Source organism: Plecotus auritus, assembly GCF_963455305.1.
Source record: "Plecotus auritus genome assembly, chromosome: 1".
NCBI lineage: Eukaryota > Metazoa > Chordata > Mammalia > Chiroptera > Vespertilionidae > Plecotus > Plecotus auritus.
The window spans coordinates 165,570,728-165,589,994 of record NC_137770.1 but is presented as its reverse complement, the minus strand read 5'-3'; the positions used below and the strand labels follow the sequence as shown (position 1 = coordinate 165,589,994).

Here is a 19,267-nt window from a genome sequence, read left to right as displayed (position 1 = left end):
CACTGACCTATGAACCAGGAGGCCACAGTTCAATCCCCAGTCAGGGCACATGCCCAGGTTTCAGGCTTTATCAACAGTAGGAGGTGTGCAGGAAGCAGCTGATCACTGATTCTCTCTCATGATTGATATTTCTCTCTCTCTCCCCCTCTCCTCTTCCTCTCTGAAGTCAATAAAAATGTATTTAAAATAAAATAAAAGCCTGACTGTAGACATCAGTGACCATGGTCTTGAGCCACCCATCATGACGGGGCACTGAGCCACGGAGATAGGCACAAGCACTAGCACCCACCAGCAGCAGAAGCAGCACATCAGAACCAGGGCTCCAGTTCTGTGCATCACTCCCTTGTGGGGAGTCCCTCAGCACAGGGACAAGGGGGGAGGAGTTCCAGACCTGGATTACTTATGGCCATGCAGTGTCAGATCACCTCAGGAGTGCCTCCAAAAGCTAGGGTGCAGGAAGATCACTCCGGAGGGCAGAACTTCAAGCAACATATTTGTTATCCACTGTGTCTGGTTACAGAAATGTCTGAAAATACAGATGTTTATTGGTTCTCGAGCAGAGGAGCTAAGGATCTGGCTGTGTGCTAGACCCACAAAGTCCAAGACTCAAAGTCTGGTGACAGAAGACCTTGGCAGTCTTATGGAAGGAACTGTGAAGGCATCTGTGTTGAAATTATCCACTTTAGCAGAGTCCTCTGACAGCTAGGAGAAAAAAGGTGGTGACCAGCCAGCCTCTTCCTGGTCACCCTAGGTGCAAAATAGTCACACTTGGGATCCCGGTGCCGAGGCTAGCCTGTTTATCATCACCTTAGAGTGGTGCCAGCCCTGTCCCATCCTGGAGGAGGCAGCATTTCTGCCTGCCACCGCCCCATCAGTACCACTCAGTGGACCTAAGGAGATGCCACTTTCACCCAATAGTGCCCATGCAGTGCTGGTCAGACCCAGAGGCCCATCTCACAGCAACAGAAGTGGTGTGTGCCCCACTATGGGGAGCAGGCTGGTTAAGTGAACACTCAGCTGCAAGACTAGGGGCCAGCAGCACCCTCAGACTAGCGGCCATGTCGCTAACTCAGGAGAGCAGCATATGCTTTGCATATGACCAAACTTGGGCCATGGCAGCACATAGGTCCAGCCACCATGGAGCACAGCCAATATTCTACCAGCACAATTTCTACTTCCTGTGCCCACAACTTTGAATTCTGGTGGTTTGGCTGTCTTGGTCAAGAGCAGAATGCTCTCACCGGTGACATAATAGTTAGCGTCTGCTCAGCTGGGATTCTTCCTGCCACTGCACTTGACTGGGTGACTGCTCTGCAGGCTGCTGCTACAAAGGGAGTTGGAGAACCATGTGTGGTCCAAGGGGATTCCTTGGGATGCCTTGCATTGCTCCTTAAGCCCAACACATGAAGTTAATGGAAAACAAAACAAAAACCAGAAAAAGGAGAGTGCTAGTGGGAGACACAGCCACCGTGGCTCAGGAACTATGGTATCACGCTCCAGCCGAAGCACTGAGTGCTGGAAGCCTTGTCTAGAGACAAAGGAAATGTTGAGGAAGAGGAGGGAGCCACCTATCAGTATAACCAGGGCTTCCTGACTGGCTTTTCCTTGTGCATCATGTGTAATGCTGCACGCCAGCTCAACTCCTCTCTCCTAATGTCTTGCTAGTGGTAGTCGCAGTCCTCAGGGTACAGAGGATTTGTGTGGGAGTCTCTAATTGTTGAGCAAAGGCATTAACTCATCACTGCTATAGTCTGGAAGTTCCAATGCTGTTGGAGGATTATACATATCCGTGTAGCCACAGTTGGATAACGCTGGTCAACCAGATCTTCTCAGCTTCAGGTACCTTTAAACTTGTGTGTGACCCGGGGCAGGTGTTTCTCGGGCCCTGTCTTTCCATTGCCAGGAGCTTTTCTCAACAGCAAACATTACAAGTAGACAGAGAAGGAGAGGAGCTGGGAACCTGTCTACCTGGTGGCATTTTATTCACACTGTCCCTCTAGCAACATGATAGGCCCCTCATTAGGGTCTGGCCTCAGCTCCACAAGTCCTGCTCCAAGCTTCTCAGTCTGGTAAGTCCAAACACACCCAATGTCCCCCTGCCCTATGGTTAGCAGCTGCTTCCTGAAGTCTGTATTTCTTCAGTGTCCCCCTTTGCCTTTCAGCCCTCCAATACCTGTTGAACTAACTTTATATCAAATTTCTTGAAGATATGCAGTTCCACGACAGTTCTCCTGCAGCGTGCTGTCTTCAGCCATTCTAACTCTTATCCTACAACCCCTCCAAGGCCTAGCCATAGGATTAACCACCATGAATACAATGGACTGCCTCTGGTCCCTCACACCCTGAACCTGCACTGGAAGCACCTGTTGAGTCAAGAAAAAAGGAATCAATGTCACTGGAGTCTTTGCATGTCAGACACTGCACTGTACATGCTGTATGAAACACTTAGAAATATGTTAACCTAAAGTATTCAAAGTAGTTTAAAAAAACACCTTTGGTAAGTTGAGCTAGTTATCTGTAAGAGGGGGTTTCCTTTCTGACATCCTGTATCAAATAAACCATTGAGAGAACAAACTGGATAAAGCCAGCTTCAATCTATCAGTCTCAGGCAAGAGAGCAGTGACTGAACAAACGCCCAGGACTCACTTCCATCTTTTTAATCTCACCTCTCTAATGGAGTGCAAGTGGCAGAAGGTAAGACAGCAAGCAGTGGCAAGCTGCATCAAAGGAAAGGAGAAAAGAGAGTGGACACAGTCCACTGTTAGGATGCGGTAATGATCCAGATAATAAACACAGACATTGCGGGACCAACGTTATCTGACTGAACACCCAGGGATGGAAATCACCCCTACATATGACCAACAGGCAAATAAACTTAGTACTAATGGAATTTAAACTCTTGTCTGCCTGCTATACAACTCATTACCTGTCTATTGTGTGATCCTGTTGGCTGGAAAAGGAGCAATACTGGAACAGAAAATGTGGGCCCTCTGAATGGGCAGGAATGGGAGAAGACTAGAGGCTCACATATTGTGGAGTCTGGTATCTACTCGGCTTGAACATCTCCAAAATAATAACTGTAACCTAACATGGTTCCATTCTATCCATAGTTTATATTACAACAAAGATGTGACCAGTTAGGTCTCTGCTCTAAAAGTAACCCCTCTGGCCCTAGCTCGTTTGGCTCAGTGGATACAGCCTTGGCCTTGACTGGAATCAAACCCAGGAGCCTTCGGTTTAAAACAAAACAAAACAAAACAAAACAAAACAAAACAAAACAAAACAAAACAAAACAAAACACCTTAGGCAAGTTCAGCTAGTTATCTGTAAGAGGGGGTTTCCTTCCTGACATCCTGTATCGAATAAACCATTGAGAGAACAAACTAGTTCCCCAGTGGGAGGCCTGCAGGAGGCAGCAAATTAATGATTCTCTCATTATTAATGTTTCTATCTTCCCCTTCCTCTATGAAATCAATAAAAATATATATATTTTTTAAAAGTAACCCCTCTGAGTAACTATATAAAACCTTTGATGGTTAGAGCCTTCAATTTAATTTTCTGTGATGTATTTGAAAGTAATGATTATAAAAAACACATCTTAATTAACAAAACTTAAAAATATTAACAGTTTATCATTACATAGTACCCATCCAACAACAGTTCTGAGTAACTCACCTGCCTCTACCTAAGCCAGGAGAGGATTCGAGGCTGCTTTGCTCCACCCGCCCGGTTCCTGTATCTCTCTTGGCATAAGCTGGAGGGTTCTGTATGCGGGTTCTAGGTTGGCCTGTCTGCCTTGCTTGTGGGCTCCGCACACCGTTAATTAACCGATCCGCGGTGAAGTTAAATATTGATGGACTTTCTAACAGCCCAGGTCCTCTCTCTGCACTAGGAATGGCGTGGCGCAGATGGGATTTACTAGGATTCCTGCAAATGAAATGTTTATAAAGGTTCAATTATGAAGGATCACAGCATGATGAAATAAGCATGCTCACACAGAAATGTCTAAGGTAAAATGTGCTCTCTATTTAGAAAAAATATTGAAGTGGTAAGAATAGTTGAAACATGATATGTCTGATAGTGCAAACCTATAACTACAATATCAATTTTCAAATGAAAAGCAGGCTCACACGGTTGCACGCTGCCCCAGAAGACTTTGTCTAAAGAGAATCCCCTGTATGTAGGCACTACAGCATCATTTTCGTTAATCATATGTTTCAAGTAGTTTTATCTCGGATGAACATTACTAGTGGTCAAGTATATCATTAGCAATCATCAGGAAGAGCCTCTTTACTTAGTTAAATAGGAGTCGTACACATGGTTAGAACGACCAAGGTTTAACACATTTTATTTTGCTTTGCTTTTAAAATATACAGTGGCAGTGGCCTGTTATTACAAATGGTAGAAAAACAGCATTTTAGTGAGTCACGCAACTTGCCTGCTTCTTGGAGGGTATTGTCTGAGTGAAGCCAGAGGAGTTGCTGCAGGTTTGAAGGTTGGAGACGTAAATCCATTTATAAATCCAGTATTTGGAAATGGAGTTACCTAGATTCATTAAAAACAAACAAGTCAACAAACCATAACCAGACTTCGAGTTGGTTAACACTGCCTAAGATGATAACCAATGTCATTCCTTGATGTGTCAAGGAGTCTATGTTCCATTTTATACTTAAAATATCCCTTTAGGAAAAGCACTGTGTAAGATTATTGCTAACTAGAGGCCCGGTGCACGAAATTCGTGGGGGGGGGGGGATGTCCCTCAGCCCAGCCTGCACCCTCTCCAATCTGGGACCCCTTGAGGGATGTCCGACTGCCCGTTTAGACCTAATCCAGGGCAGTCAGACATCCCTCTCACAATCCAGGACTGCTGGCTCCCAACTGCTCGCCTGCCTGCCTTCCTGATTACCCCTAACCACTTATGCCTGCCAGCCTGATCACCCCCTTACCACTCCCCTGCAGGCCTGGTCACCCCTAACTGCCCTCCCCTGCAGGCCTGGTCACCCCTAACTGCCCTCCCCTGCAGGCCTGGTCACCCCTAACTGCTCTCCCCTGCAGGCCTGGGTCCCCTACAACTGCCCTTCCCTGCAGGCCCTGTTGCCCCCAACTTCCCTCCTCTGCTGGCCTGGTCCCCCCTAACTGCCCTCCCCTGCAGGCTTCATCGCCCCCAACTGCCCTCCCTTGCAGGCCTGGTCCCCCCCAACTGCCCTCCCCTGCTGGCCATCTTGTGGCAGCCATCTTGTGTGTTGGAGTGACAATTTGCATATTACTCTTTTATTAGATAGGAGGATAGAGGCCTGGTGCACGGGTGGGGGCCGGCTGGTTTGCCCTGAAGGGTGTCCCGGATTAGGGTGGGGGTTCCCTTGGGGCATGGGCGGCCTGGGCGAGGGGCCTGTGGTGGTTTGCAGGCCGGCCACGCCCCCCGGAGACCCAAGCGGAGGCCCTGATACCTGGGATTTATTTATCTTCTATAATTGAAACTTTGTAGCTTTGAGTGGAGCCAAGCCTCCTGCTTGCTCCATGGCCACAGCCATTTTTGTTGGGATTTATTTATCTTCTATAATTGAAACTTTGTAGCCTTGAGTGGAGGCCTGGGCCCGCCAGGGTGTGCAGAAAACTTGGCTTCCTCCATTGCTGGGGAAACCCAAGCCTCCTGCTCACTCCATGGCTGTAGCCATCTTGGTTGGGTTAATTTGCATACTCGCTCCTGATTGGTGTGGCTTGCAGGTGTAGCGGGGTGATGGTTAATTTGCATATCACTCTTTTATTAGATAGGATGGCCAAAGTCAGGCTGGGGCTAAGACCTTTTCCAATGCTGTTTCAGATGATCCTCCCAGCAAGCCTCCAGGAAGCGGATCCCCACATATGGAAATTGACAAGAGAGGGAAGCACCTGCCAAGACCCCACATGCTTGTCTGGAAAGCCCAAGTGCTCAACCTAATGAATTGCAACACTACCTCCAGGCTGATAAGTCAGCAAATTTCTCCTTAACCCCAATGACTTTAATGGAATTCCTCAAAAACGCTGGTGGAGACAGACTTGAAACTTTGGCAGAATCCCCAATGCAATAATGAGAAATTCCATAATTTGAAAGAGTCAGACTATTTAGAAATATGTCAATTACCCCAGAACTAGATTCTGACGATTGTTTTTCACAGGAAGACTCATCAAGAAGAATCCTTTCACGTATGAACTTTTACATGTAGAACTCTGGTATTTAAACAATTTTGCTCAAGAGTTAAAAAATAAATTGGTTGCTAACAATAATTTAACATTCTGAGAATTAATAAGCATCATCTCTTCACTTCTGCTCAAAAATGCAGTGTGTTTTAGAGCAAGCAAAGAGCCTCACATATCAGACCAGAAGCCATCCCAAATGGCCAGACAACTGATCTAGGGTCCCAAAGCACCCCACTCTGGACGGAGATACGTATTATTATAGAAAGCAGAAACATAATCTAACTCAACAACTAAACAGCACAAGCATGGAAGAAGCGTCTTTTGGAGAAATTATTCAACGCAAGAAGTTACGGACTTTCTTTCTTTTTACAGGTCTCCCATGACATATTAACTACATGGCTAGCAGTACACTTGTACAGAATATAGTAAATACTTCAAAAAAGTAGTACATTTTTATAACATGAGGATTCATTCAGAGGCAGACACAACTCTGCACGTTAGCACTTGTCTGCTACTGTCTTTCACTGAGTGGTTCTAGACTTTAGGGGCTCGGTGCCCATGAGGACCTCTCCTGACTCATCTCTCTATCCATCTGTCCTGCTCATGTCCCACACACCACAGATGCAGTCCACACACTTCAAAACACATTTAAGAGCCTGTATATGTAGAGCTTACCAACCTCATCTACCCAGTCCCCATCTCAGCTCAGAAACACTCACCACACCACAGGAACCTCTGCACATGCCATTCGCATGCAGCTTCCTTCCCTTCCAGCCATTCTGATATGCTCCACTTAGAGGATGACATTATATCTGATAAACCCCTAATTATAAGTTTCACACAATTCTGTCTATGTTCCATTTTGGCAATAATCACCTGCTTTACACATTTGATTTTTCCAGACTATTCCTTCATGGTCACACATCTTTACATTCTAGTAGGTAACAGGCACCCACCATCCAGCTGAGTCAACCCTCCTCTCAGGCTCACCCTTTTCAGTTACCACCTTCCTTCCATCCATCAATCAGTGGTAACAAGCCTCAGGTGATATCCCCATATGATTGGGCCTCGCTCACATCCTTCATTTCCCACACAGCTGATAGATCATTGCAATTTTCCTGGATGTGGTCCACAGCCATATCCTTGAAATTTTAAATTCAATTCTTGCTTCTGACCACAGCCTTCCACACGCTCTACCCTTCCATCGCTATGGTTCCAACAAAACCTGCTGGCAACCTGATGCAAACCTCCCTCCAACCAACCCATTCCACCTCCCAAGCAGGGGGCCAAAAGGCCACTTCTTCTCCTGCCGTAGATTAGCCCTGACACATCCACTACATCAAACTCATGCCCAGGGCCTACCCAATCTTTCTAACATCTGCCACCAGCACAGCTTAAGAAAAAAGACTGGATCCATTACCAATCTATGAATTCTAACCACAGGCTTTAACAGAGCTCAAAATATGTAAAAATTAATTATGCCAAGTGACTAGTATAGGGCTGATGTGAGAAGTAACACTTATAAGATGGCCTGTCTTCTATGTGCCCCTGACTGTTAGAAACCTTTGAGAACACTGTTATCCTTAAAGGCATCCCCCCAGACTACCCCATGCTCATAGCTCCCCTGCTACCCACCCCAGAGCTTGCCTCATACTTTTACTAGGTATAAATTTCCTTACATTTAGAAAAAGAAATGCTAGACAGGAGGGCAAGCAAACTGGGCCAAGGATTGAGTATGTTTGAAGGTTTTTAAATACACATGGCTCCTTATTTATCTCCCAATTAAATTTAAAACCCACCCCAGAACCAGAAGGTCTGTTTTTCTATAGCAAGCTGTAGATGTATCTGGTTTACTTATCGGACAAAGCTCTTTATCCTTCAAAGCATCTAGTGCAGTGTCCACAACACAACTTTCTGTCACATAAGGGACAAAAAAAGACAGGACTCACCAAGGGTGGATCGAGATAGCTGTGTGTTGCTGACCACGTCTGGGGAGCAATCAGGCTATAGAGAGGGAACTGCTGCTGGGGGCTATAGATGGGAGGTAAGTAAAAGGACGCTGTGTAACGGTGCTGCGTGTAAAGGCTCATGTCCAGGGGCCTAAATCCATTCTTTGGCAAAAATGTGTTTATAGCTATTGCCTTTGCTTTTATCCGTGCCTGTGTGAAAATATAATAAGTGTCTATTAGAATACTTTAGAATATTGGTTTACAAATGAAGTATAACCAGTGGTCTTGCTTACCTTAATTGGTTTTCCTTGAAAAGTTTTGACTTCTTCTCGCAGGTATTTGTAAGCCTAAGGATAAAATCATCCAAAATACCATTGTGTTAATCTTACAAATAAGATGAATTGACAGTTAATACCTCAGATAAGGAATTATATTGTTAAAATACAGTGGGCAAGACCTAGAACTGTGATTCTTAATCTTCTTTGGGCCACAGATTCCTTTTAAAAAAACAACCTGACAAGATCTATGGAATCTCTACCCAAAATTCTCACAAACAACATCTGTATACATTTTTTAAGTATTAATAGATAGCATGAAAGGCTCCCAGAGACCACAGGCTAGAATCCTGACCCAGGGAAACAACGAACGGGTGCTGAATTCCTAATAATAACCAGAATTTAAAACTGGGATTACAGTTTGGGAAAGGAAAAAAACTAGGACTGCAATATTCACAAGTCCTTATAAGAATAAGGACTGGTGTGGCTCAATGGTTGAGGTCATAGACCTATGAACCAGGAGGTCATGGTTCCATTTCCTAGCCAGGGTACAGGCCCAGGTTGTGGGCTTGATCCCCAGTATGGGGGTGTGCAGGAGTCAGCTGATCAATGATTCTCTCTCATCATTGATATATCTATCTCTCTCTCCCTCTCCCTTCCTCTCTGAAATCAATTTAAAAAATGTATTTTTTTAAAGTCTTTATTCTTTTCCAAATCCCACTCCGTAACACTGAAGGCTCTGACCCACTTGCTACCTGCTCCTCCTAGTAACCTCCCCCCCCCCCCACAATCCAATTAAAGTCCACCTTTCAGATGCTTCTTTCTGTCCTCTGAACCCCCTGCATTCAAACCATTTAACACTGAGAGCTTCCTTTATACATGCTGTTTCCCCAGAGAAAAGTCTTCCTTTCAGGGCAGGGAGACCATCCTAACTCCTGTGTCTCCTCCCAGAGCCTTGTGCTCTTTCAAGTATCTTGTAACACATGTGATGCCAAGTGAAAGATAAGGTCAAGTTCAAATTTCCCAAAACACTTGCCAAATAATAAGACATGTCTCTGCCCAGATACAAGAACAGAATTGTTCTAGGCTGCTTGTCTTATATATCCTTAGACTATAGTGTCACTTGCTTTTCATATTTCTACAAAAACTGTCTACAAACACACACCTATTTAAGTTTCTACAACTTGATTTCCTCTGCACTTTATATTCAAACTTAACCCCGAAATGTGACAGCAGTATCACTGCCCAAATTTAGTCCCAGTATGTACTTAATTGTTAAGTATTGGTAAACTTTGTACTTCTTGAGGGAGAGAAGTTTACCTGTTGGGCATCAGCTTCTGTTTCAAATGTAATAAACCAATTATCATTATAGGCAAATTCACAGTTTATAAATTTTGGTAAATTATCTCCTTTAAATAGTGCTTCTACTTCCTATGGGAAATAGAAAGGTTAGAAATTAATTTTCAACCATGCCACCTTTTTCCGCATGAAATACAAATGATACACGCTCTCAAGACAGATCCTTAGACAGAGTCTAACACACTGATATCCAGTGAATTGCTCCTTCAAAATGGCTCAGAAGGTTCAGTGTGGCTTCCAGGATTGGGGTCCCATTGCTATAGGAACGTAAGTCCACAACTTACTTACAGCTTTCTCTACTCCCAAGATACCATTAAGCTAAATTAATGTGAAAATATAATTTAATTTTACCAGTAGGCTGGGGGTGGGAATGGGGGATTTAAGAAATTTGAAAATTAGCTGGACTTTTGCTTCTGGCCAAGATAAGCCAGATTTAGCCTCCCACATAAAACAAAAACAAAAACAAAAGACAAAAGACATGGAATAACAGTTTTCAGACAACGGACCTCAGGCCATGCAACACAGGTAAGCTTGGGAGAACCTAGCTCACACCTGGAGTTAACAGGCCGCAGTGCTAGGAGGGTGAGCCGAGCTGAGCACAGCCTAGCCAGGGGTCCTCAAACTATGGCCCTCGGGCCACATGCAGCCCGCCGAGGACATTTATCCGGCCCGCCGGGTGCCGCTGCCTGTCCTGCTTAGCAGCCGACTCATCCCGGGCCTGCAGTGCGCATAGGAATTTGTTCATAGTTTTTTTTTTTTAAACTATAGTCCGGCCCTCCAACGGTCTGAGGGACAGTGAACTGGCCCCCTGTTTAAAAAGTTTGAGGACCCCTGGTCAGTCCAGCCCCTCCACGGCCCTCTTCAGGGCACACAGAGGGTGCTGCCTCAGACAGCACAGGGAAATCAGCTCTAGAGGAAAGGCAGCTTTGCTCCCACCTAACCACTGCCCCTAAGGACGAAACTGCTTCCAAGTCAGACAACTGAATCTCAAAACAAAGCTCAAGAATATTCAAGAGGAAGGACTATAAAACATTACAGTCCAAAATGCCTGGCATCCATTCAAAGTTTACCAGGTATGAAAAAAAAAAAAAAATGATGTGACCTATAATGAGAAAACTCCCATCAAATAAAAAATATTCTTAATGCTCTATAGGAAGACTTTCCTTCATTCTCTCAAGGCACGACCATCAGTATGTTTTACTACATACTTGCAACTCAGTTTAAACATTCAGATATGTCACAGATTATACATGCAACTCAGTTTAAACATTCGGATATGTCACTGATTTTATAGTAATTCTGTAACAGATTACTTTTCACAACTCAAAACAATCAAATGCTGTGGGGTGTTTTTTTTTCTAAAATTATTGCCTAAGTTAGAACTTCTCAAATTATGATCTCTACTCCATTTACATAAAAAAGATGCCTTTGAGCCCTAACCGGTTTGGCTCAGTGGATAGAGCGTCGGTCTGCAGACTCAAGGGTCCCAGGTTCGATTCCGGTCAAGGGCATGTACCTTGGTTGTGGGCACATCCCCAGTGGGGGGTGTGCAGGAGGCAGCTGATCGATGTTTCTCTCTCATCGATGTTTCTGGCTCTCTATCCCTCTCCCTTCCTCTCTGTAAAAAATCAATGAAAATATTTAAAAAAAAAAAAAATGCCTTTGTGCCCTAGCCAGTTTGGCTCAGTGGATAGAGCATCGCCTGAGGACTGAAGGGTCCCAGATTAGATTCCAGGCAAGGGCATGTATGCTGGTTGCAGGCTCGATCCCTGGCCCTAATCGGGGTGCATGTGGGAGGCAACCAATCGATGTGTCTCTTTCATATTGATGTTGTTCCCTCTCTTCCCCACCCCATCCCCTTCTTCCACTCTAAAAATCACAGGGAAAATATCATCAGGTGAGAATTAAAAAATTTTTTTATTATTTTTTTAAAAGATGCCTTTGCCTTTTTACTAAGACAACATCTGCACATGTGGGCCCATCAGCTGGAATGAAGCACAAGCTACTCCTGCTCACTGCACTCTTTGCAGTGTATCCTTGTTGTGAAAATATTTGTTTTGAAAAGTGATGGTCTTTATCTTAACTTGTGGGTTTATTATTATTACTTTAAAGTAAATAAATATTTAAACCTTTTCTTTTAATTTCTGAATACTTAAGTCACCATTAATTACTTTTTAAAATGTAAAGTTTGCAGTGAAGTCCTGAGACCAAAAAGTTTGAGAGCCACTCGCACATATGAATCACATTGAAATCATCAGTGTATAAATTCTGGGAAAAGTGTTACTGTACATATGCATTATTTAAAATACACTCTTCAAAAAACACAGTAGTAAACAAAATCTACACAAAAAAACTTCAAAGTAGCCTTGTGAGGAGAAATGACTTACTTCTATAGGGGTGGATTCAGAAATTTCACGTAATATTACTATGCAACGATTTTGATTTGGCCTTACTTTTTCTCCCTTCTCATCCACTTGGACTAAAGGTAAAGCTATAAAGAGAAGAAAAGTGAGTGATAAAACAAAATATTAAAACACACCAGTCATTTACATTCCATTATGATATAATATAGATACTCCAGTAGGATGTTACACTATGGAACTAAAGACATTGAAAAACACCTGTATATACTGTAAATTAGCTAAAAGTTCTAAACTAATCTTGCATATTACATTTCTCAGAACTATAGAACATGATTTAAAAGTCCTATAAGAGCTATAATCAATGTTACCACTATGAGACAAAGGTTCTAAACAGCTCAAATAACTAACAATTACAATTCAGGGTTAATGGCTTTTGCTTTCTACAAGTCCCACCAAATAAAATAATTTTCTGTCTTATTATGACTTTTCATTTTGAATTCACAAGAAGTAAAGATTAAGAAAGCTGCTGATGCCCAGCTGGCTTGGCTCAGTGATTGAGCATTGACCTATGAACCAGGAGGTCACGTTTCGATTCCCAGTCAGGGTTGTGAGCTCAATCCAGTGTGGGGCGTGCAGGAGACCAATCAATGATTTCCTCTCATCACTCATGTTTCTATCTCTCTCCCTCTCCCTTCCTCTCTGAAGTCAATACAAAAATATATTAAAAAAAGAACAAAAAGGAAAGCTGCTAGCCTTTACAAGTGGGTCAGGTGGAACCAATCTCAACTAATATGTAAAATAGGTTCCTGTTCTAAATGAACATTCCAAAAAAAGCAACACTGGAAAGCACAACACTAGTTTTCAGAATTCAAACTTCATGAATTATGTTTTTGCCAGTTTCTTCATTATTTGTTTCAATAATTCAATAACCTCATGACATTTGCCTAGGAACAGAAAATAGAGGAAAACCTTCATTTGTGAATAGAAAATGCAACTATGTTTGTAAGGTAAGATGTTTCTCTTTTTTTTCTACTACTAAATGGACACAGGAAAAAAAAAATCTTCACTGACTGCCCAAAGTACAACTAAGCCAGGGAGAATATGTAAACACTTTTGCATAAGAGTCAGATGGATAGTCATGGCAGTAACTCAGAGAAATGTGGCTTTAATTCAGGCACAGTGATTACCCATCATTTAGAAATATTTGGGTGGGGTGGGGGACACGCATCATACTGTGTTCTTTGGGAACGCCCATCAGAGCTACTCAGTAAAGCAGTCCTGAGGAGGGAGACTATAGAAATTATTCACCCAGTATTTGTAAACAATATTATAAAATAAATTTTTATAATTAAAAATAATCCCATTTTTTTAAAAAAGTCAAACATCATACATTTAATATAAAACTAATTCCCACTGAAGCCATTCTGGGTAGGAGTGGAGTGACAGAAATATTACAAAGGGCACCAGGAAACTTTGGGCAGTGGTGGACATGTTTGTAATCTTGATCACGGTGAAGATTTCACTGATGCATAGTTATGTCCAAACTGATTCAACTGCACACTTTAAATATGCACAGTTCACTATATGTCAATTACACTGAGTGGCCAGATTATTATGATCTCTGAACACATAATAATCTGGCCACTCAGTGTATATCCTATATAATAAAAGGCTAATATGCAAATTGCCCCCTCGACCAGGAGTTCGACCAGCAGGCAGGCCGGCCAACCGCCCATGTCCCCTCCCCCTGGCCAGGCTGGCTGGACCCTACCCATGCACGAATTCATGCACTGGGCCTCTAATATATATACATACATACATACACACACACACACACACACACACACACACACACACTGAGTGGCCAGATTATTATGCGTTCAGAGATCATAATAATGTGGCCACTCAGTGTATACCTCGATAAAGTGGTTTTAAAAAAATAAATAAAATGGTTAGGTTGCAGAAAACTCAATCTACAAAGCAAACCAGGGCACCAGCAAACTATACTTTATTTTATCCTCACCCGAGATTCTTTTTTCAATGATTTCTAGAGAGGGTAGGAGGGAGGGAGGGAACAGGAGGGGGGAAGAAAGAAAGAAATATCAACACAAGACACACACATCGATTGGTTGCCTCCCCCACGGGGCCAGTGCCATGGAATCTGCAACAGAGGTGTGACCTTGACCAGGAATCAAACCTGAGACCCTTCGGATGCACATGGCAGGTTAACTATTTTTATTCACATTTCCAGAATCACTGTGGGCCTCTGATATACCCATTTAAACCTTCCTTTGATGTTGCCAAATATCTAAGAAACAACCTCATTCACAAAATCCTATAAGGAAAAACAATTTCACCAAACTTCAGTAGGAAGGTGAAATTTGAAAGAAACTACTTTAGTGACTAGAATGCTAATTAAAATGTATTTTACTTTAAACAAAAATATCACTATTTATTTTACTTTTCCTTCATGTCACAGCTTCTTTTCATTTCTCCATGGGCCTTTTCCACTCCCTAGATCTATGATCAATTATGGAGCCCATCAACGCCCAGTGCCATGAGCACTTCACCACAACAGGGGCTGGTCAGAAAGGCCCAGATTTCAGGGAAGACTCCAATTGCCATGAAGGCCCTTAGCATTGAATGGCTGTAGATCTAACAGTCATACTGGTTAAAAAAAAAAAAAAAAAAAAAAAAATTGTGTCAACTCCAGGTACAATGAAGCCTAGACTGTCATTCACTTACATCTGAGCACTTCGACAATCAAGTCCAAATCGGTGCTGAGCTTCTTGATGTGGTCCAGATTAGCCACTGTGGTAATTGGCACGTACTGATCACTATCCATCTGCGATATAAGGTACATGTCACTAGCAAGATTCTCCCTGCAGAAAGAAAACAATCTCTCTTAATTAACACTTCTTTAAGAGGAAGCCTTGCAAGGATATGAGTGTGGTGTGATGTCACTTCAGAGGTAGTTTAGACCCAACCCCACCTGTTATTTGCCTTAGGTAAATTTTTTTCAAAGACATTTGGGAAGCAGAGAGAATAAAAGTAAAAGTATACTGCATTTTATACAATCAAAACTAATCTTTACAAAATGTATCTTATAGCTATCTGTTTTAAAGAGTGTTTTAAATAGCTTATTAAAAGCACAAACACAATTTTTTAAAGTAAGGAAATACAATTGAAAGAACAAGAAAATAAGAAAAATATGAAAAGACCAGGAAAGGTTAGTGAGCAAAGTGCTTGCTGTTCAGTCTGAAACACTTCCCAGCACTTTCAGCAACCAGGATTAAAAAGAAGGAAACCTGATCATAACATGACTTACAGGATCACAAGCTAAGTCACAGATAATCAGTCTGGGTGAATATGAGCTACTTCCTGGTATTTTGGCCTATGATGAGAACATTCTCAAGTATTAAGGCAGGCCCAGATAAAAAACTGAAAAATCACTAATACTGATAAAATTTTACACATGCCAAATGGTTATCTTTTCACTCAAAAAAAATACATTTAACTCAATTCCATCTTCTTGTTTGTTCCGTTCTTCCATTTGAACTTTAAATGTTCTACCCTACTTTTCAATAGAAAAAATATTTGGGGGGGGGGGGCAGGGGGAGGACACACCTAAAAATATGAATGCTGCATGAGTAAAACAACCTACTATTGCAATGTTTGGCATATTTTAAAAACCAGCGCAGGAAATTTGTTCTCAATCGTTAGTGTGCTGAAAAATGTCTTTGTAATATAGACAAAGAAAAATGTCTTTGTAATATAGACAACCTAACTCAGAGTCCGGGTATGGAGGGGGCCCAGGAATCAAAATTTCAAAAAACAACCCAGATAACAATCATTAAGATGAATTTGTGGACAACTATGGAGGACTCTGGCCTAGAGTTCTCCAACATGTCAGAGGTTACTTACTCACTATTACAGATTTCCTGTTAATAGACGTATACAGACATAGATATTAACAGATATACACTCCTTCTATGTAAAGCGTCACATCTATCCTATATAATAAAGAAGTAATATGCAAATTGACCATCACTCCAACACACAAGATGGCTGCCCCCATGTGGACACAAGATGGCCACCACAAGATGGCCAGCAGTGGAGGGCAGTTGTGGGTGATCAGGCCAGTAGGAGAGGGCAGTTGGGGGCAATCAGGCCTGCAGGGGAGGGCAGTTGGGGGGGACCAGGCCTGTAGGGGAGGGCAGTTGGGGGTAACCAGGCCTACAGGGGAGGGCAGTTGGAGGGAACCAGGCCTGCAGGGGAGGGTAGTTGGGGGCAACAAGGCCTGCAGGGAATGACAGTTAGGGGCGACCAGGATGGCAGGGGAGGGCAGTTAGGGGAAATCAGGCCGGCAGGGGAGCAGTTAGGCATCAATCAGGGTAGCAGGGGAGTGGTTAGGGAGTGATCAAGCTGGCAGGCAAAAGCAGTTAGTGGCAATCAGGCAGGCAGGCAGACGAGCAGTTGGGAGCCAGCAGTCCTAGATTGTGAGAGGGATGTCCGAATGCCCCTTTATATCGCTGATGGGTCTTGATCCAGCATCTAGAAGGGTTCTGGAATCTGGAGAAGGGGCTGTGCATAAATAAAGTAAGAGTCCAGAGACAAAACATAATTTTGAAAGGCATTAAGGGGGGGGGGGGGGGTCAAAGGAGCTTGGCTGAAGAAACCAAGTTCTCTCTCTCTCTCTCTCTCTCTCTCTCTCTCTCTCTCTCTCTCTATATATATATATATATATATATATATAAAAGCCTAATATGCAAAGCGTCCCCTCAGGAGTTCGACCGACTGGGAGTTGGATAGCTCACTATGATGTGCACTGACCACCAGAGGGTGGCACGGAACGAAGGAAGGCCCTGGCCAGCAGCCTCTAGGGACCTTAACCGTGCACGAATTCGTGCACTGGGCCTTTAGTCTGTATATAATAGCCAGTGCACAATACCACAAGTTTTAGGTACTAGAAACACTACTACCATCCTTACCTGGATAAGCAGAATTCCAATGTTTTTTTAAGTACTTCTCGGGGGTCCTCTTGGCTTTCTGATTGAGACTCATTTCCTCCTATACAAAATAATCAACTCAGGAAAAATGGCTTAAAATTTATCAAGCAGATGTCAGTATAGCAATTCTAATGTTTTCAATATACATATTAATTCATTTAGTATATAGAGAATATAAGAAAAATGCTGTTGTACCCACTAAAAAAGGAAAGCAGAAGCACAAAAAGAAAAAAAATCCCCTCACCCCCAAAGAAAAACACAGTTTCAAAAAATAATCTGATTATCAGATTTATTACCAAAGTTTAGCAGGTGCTTTTTATCACATAATATGTACAAGTTTATGATTTGTCTAAATTCTAAAAAAAAAAAAATTTCAGACAGCCTAAAAGAACACAGATAATAAAGCAATAATAAAATATGAAGGAAATAATCAAAACAAGGAAAAGATAAATACAGGCCAAAAAATCAAGGATGAGGATAATAAACACACAGGCTGTAAGGACCACACAATTCCGACACAAGAGCCTTATAAATGCGCCTTTAAAGTTTGAGATAGTCAAAGTCACAAGTGAGAAATTGTGGAGTCACAGGGATGCTACTGAGAACACTAAATAAACAGATCCTTAAGAGGAAACTTTAAGATTGAGAAAACTAATAAGCCCACCTCAGGCAGGTGGTCACGGTTAATATCACGGTGATAAATCATACTGACACTAAGTACTCTGAACATGATGGGACAAAAATGGCACTTGATCTCTGTGGTCTTTTTATCCTCCAAACCCATGACTCTGGTATGATCATGGGAAAAAAAAAATCAAACAAATTCCAACAGGAATAGAAGCGCACCATACAAAATAATTCAGCCCTAGCTGGTTTGGATCAGTGGATAGAGCATCAGCCTGTGTACGGAATGGTCCCAGGTTCAATTCCATTAAAGGGCAAATGCCCGGGTTGCGGGCTCGATCCCCAGTAGGGAACGTGCAGGAGGCAGCTAACCAGTGATTCTCATTATTGATGTTTCTATCTCTCTCTCCCTTTCCCTTCCTCTCTGAAATCAATAAAGAAACAAAGTAATTTACCAGTCCTCCTTAAGACTATCAAGGCCATCAAAGGCAAGCAAAGTCTAAGAAATTGTTACAGCCTAGAGGAGCCTAAGAAGACATAACAACTAACTATAATTTGGTATCCTGGAATAGGTAAAACGTACCAATATTGCATTAGAATTTGTGGCAGATACATCATACTAATAATGTAAAATGTTAAGGATAGAAGGAACTGTCCCACAGGTGTGGCTTAGTTGGTTGGAGTTTTGTCCAGTAAACCAAAAGGTCTCAAGGGTTTGATTCCCAATCAGGGCATATACCTGGGTTACAGGTTCGATTCCCAGAGAGGCAAACAATCCAGGTCGGTCTGTCTGTCTGTCTGTCTGTCTCTGTCTCTCTCTCTCAAAAGAAAAAAAAAATCAATAAACACATGTACTTAGGTGAGGGTTTTAAAAAATAGAAGGAACTGAGAACTCTCTGTACTCAATCTTCTCAATTTGTCTGTAAGTCTAAAACTGTTCTGAAACAAATGGCAAGAGAGAAACCAAGATGGCGGCATAGGTAAACACCTAAACTGCTGCCTCGCACAACTATTTCAAAACTACAACTAAAAGACAAAACGTCTATCACCCAGAACCACGGGAAAGTTGGCTGAGTGGAAGTTCTACAACTAGAAGGAAAGAGAAAAGAGCACTGAGACGTGCACAAGTGCTGAAAAGCTGAGGTACGAAGGTGCGTGAATCGGGCTGGTGGCGGGTGTCTGGGTGCGCTGCTTCTTTCAACCCGAAGGGAGACAAGTCCCCGATTACTCTGAACTCGTTTCTGGGGAGACGCTGGAGACCCAAACTCCTATGGGGAGAAGCTGGACTGTCTGCCATCGGGTTGGAAAGTGAGGGTGACTTCCTTGCAGAGGTGCGCCCAGCAATCATTGTTTACTGCGCTGGGGCGCGGGAAGCTGGGACTTGGAAACGCGGAAACACAGAAATGGCTGACTGGCAGCCCATCGCTGTTTGCCACGCCCTAGCCTAGTGACTCCCTGAGACCCCACCCCGCACAATCTACAAACCCACCCAAGCTCCTCGCAGTGGCTTT

General features: G+C 43.0%; 1 protein-coding gene across 2 annotated transcripts in view; it reads right to left on the bottom strand.

Moving 5' to 3' along the window:
• LARP4B (La ribonucleoprotein 4B) overlaps nucleotides 1-19,267 on the bottom strand; it is a 100,980-nt gene that overhangs the window by 17,078 nt on the left and 64,635 nt on the right. For both annotated transcript variants that reach the window (XM_080682190.1, XM_080682189.1), the window contains 8 exons: nucleotides 17,115-17,193; nucleotides 14,869-15,005; nucleotides 12,148-12,251; nucleotides 9,722-9,832; nucleotides 8,420-8,473; nucleotides 8,127-8,336; nucleotides 4,439-4,545; nucleotides 3,676-3,927 (listed from right to left, as the gene is read on the bottom strand). In XM_080682190.1, coding sequence (XP_080538316.1) covers nucleotides 3,676-3,927; nucleotides 4,439-4,545; nucleotides 8,127-8,336; nucleotides 8,420-8,473; nucleotides 9,722-9,832; nucleotides 12,148-12,251; nucleotides 14,869-15,005; nucleotides 17,115-17,193 — 1,054 coding nt within the window. The remainder of the gene's footprint in view (nucleotides 1-3,675; nucleotides 3,928-4,438; nucleotides 4,546-8,126; nucleotides 8,337-8,419; nucleotides 8,474-9,721; nucleotides 9,833-12,147; nucleotides 12,252-14,868; nucleotides 15,006-17,114; nucleotides 17,194-19,267) is intronic.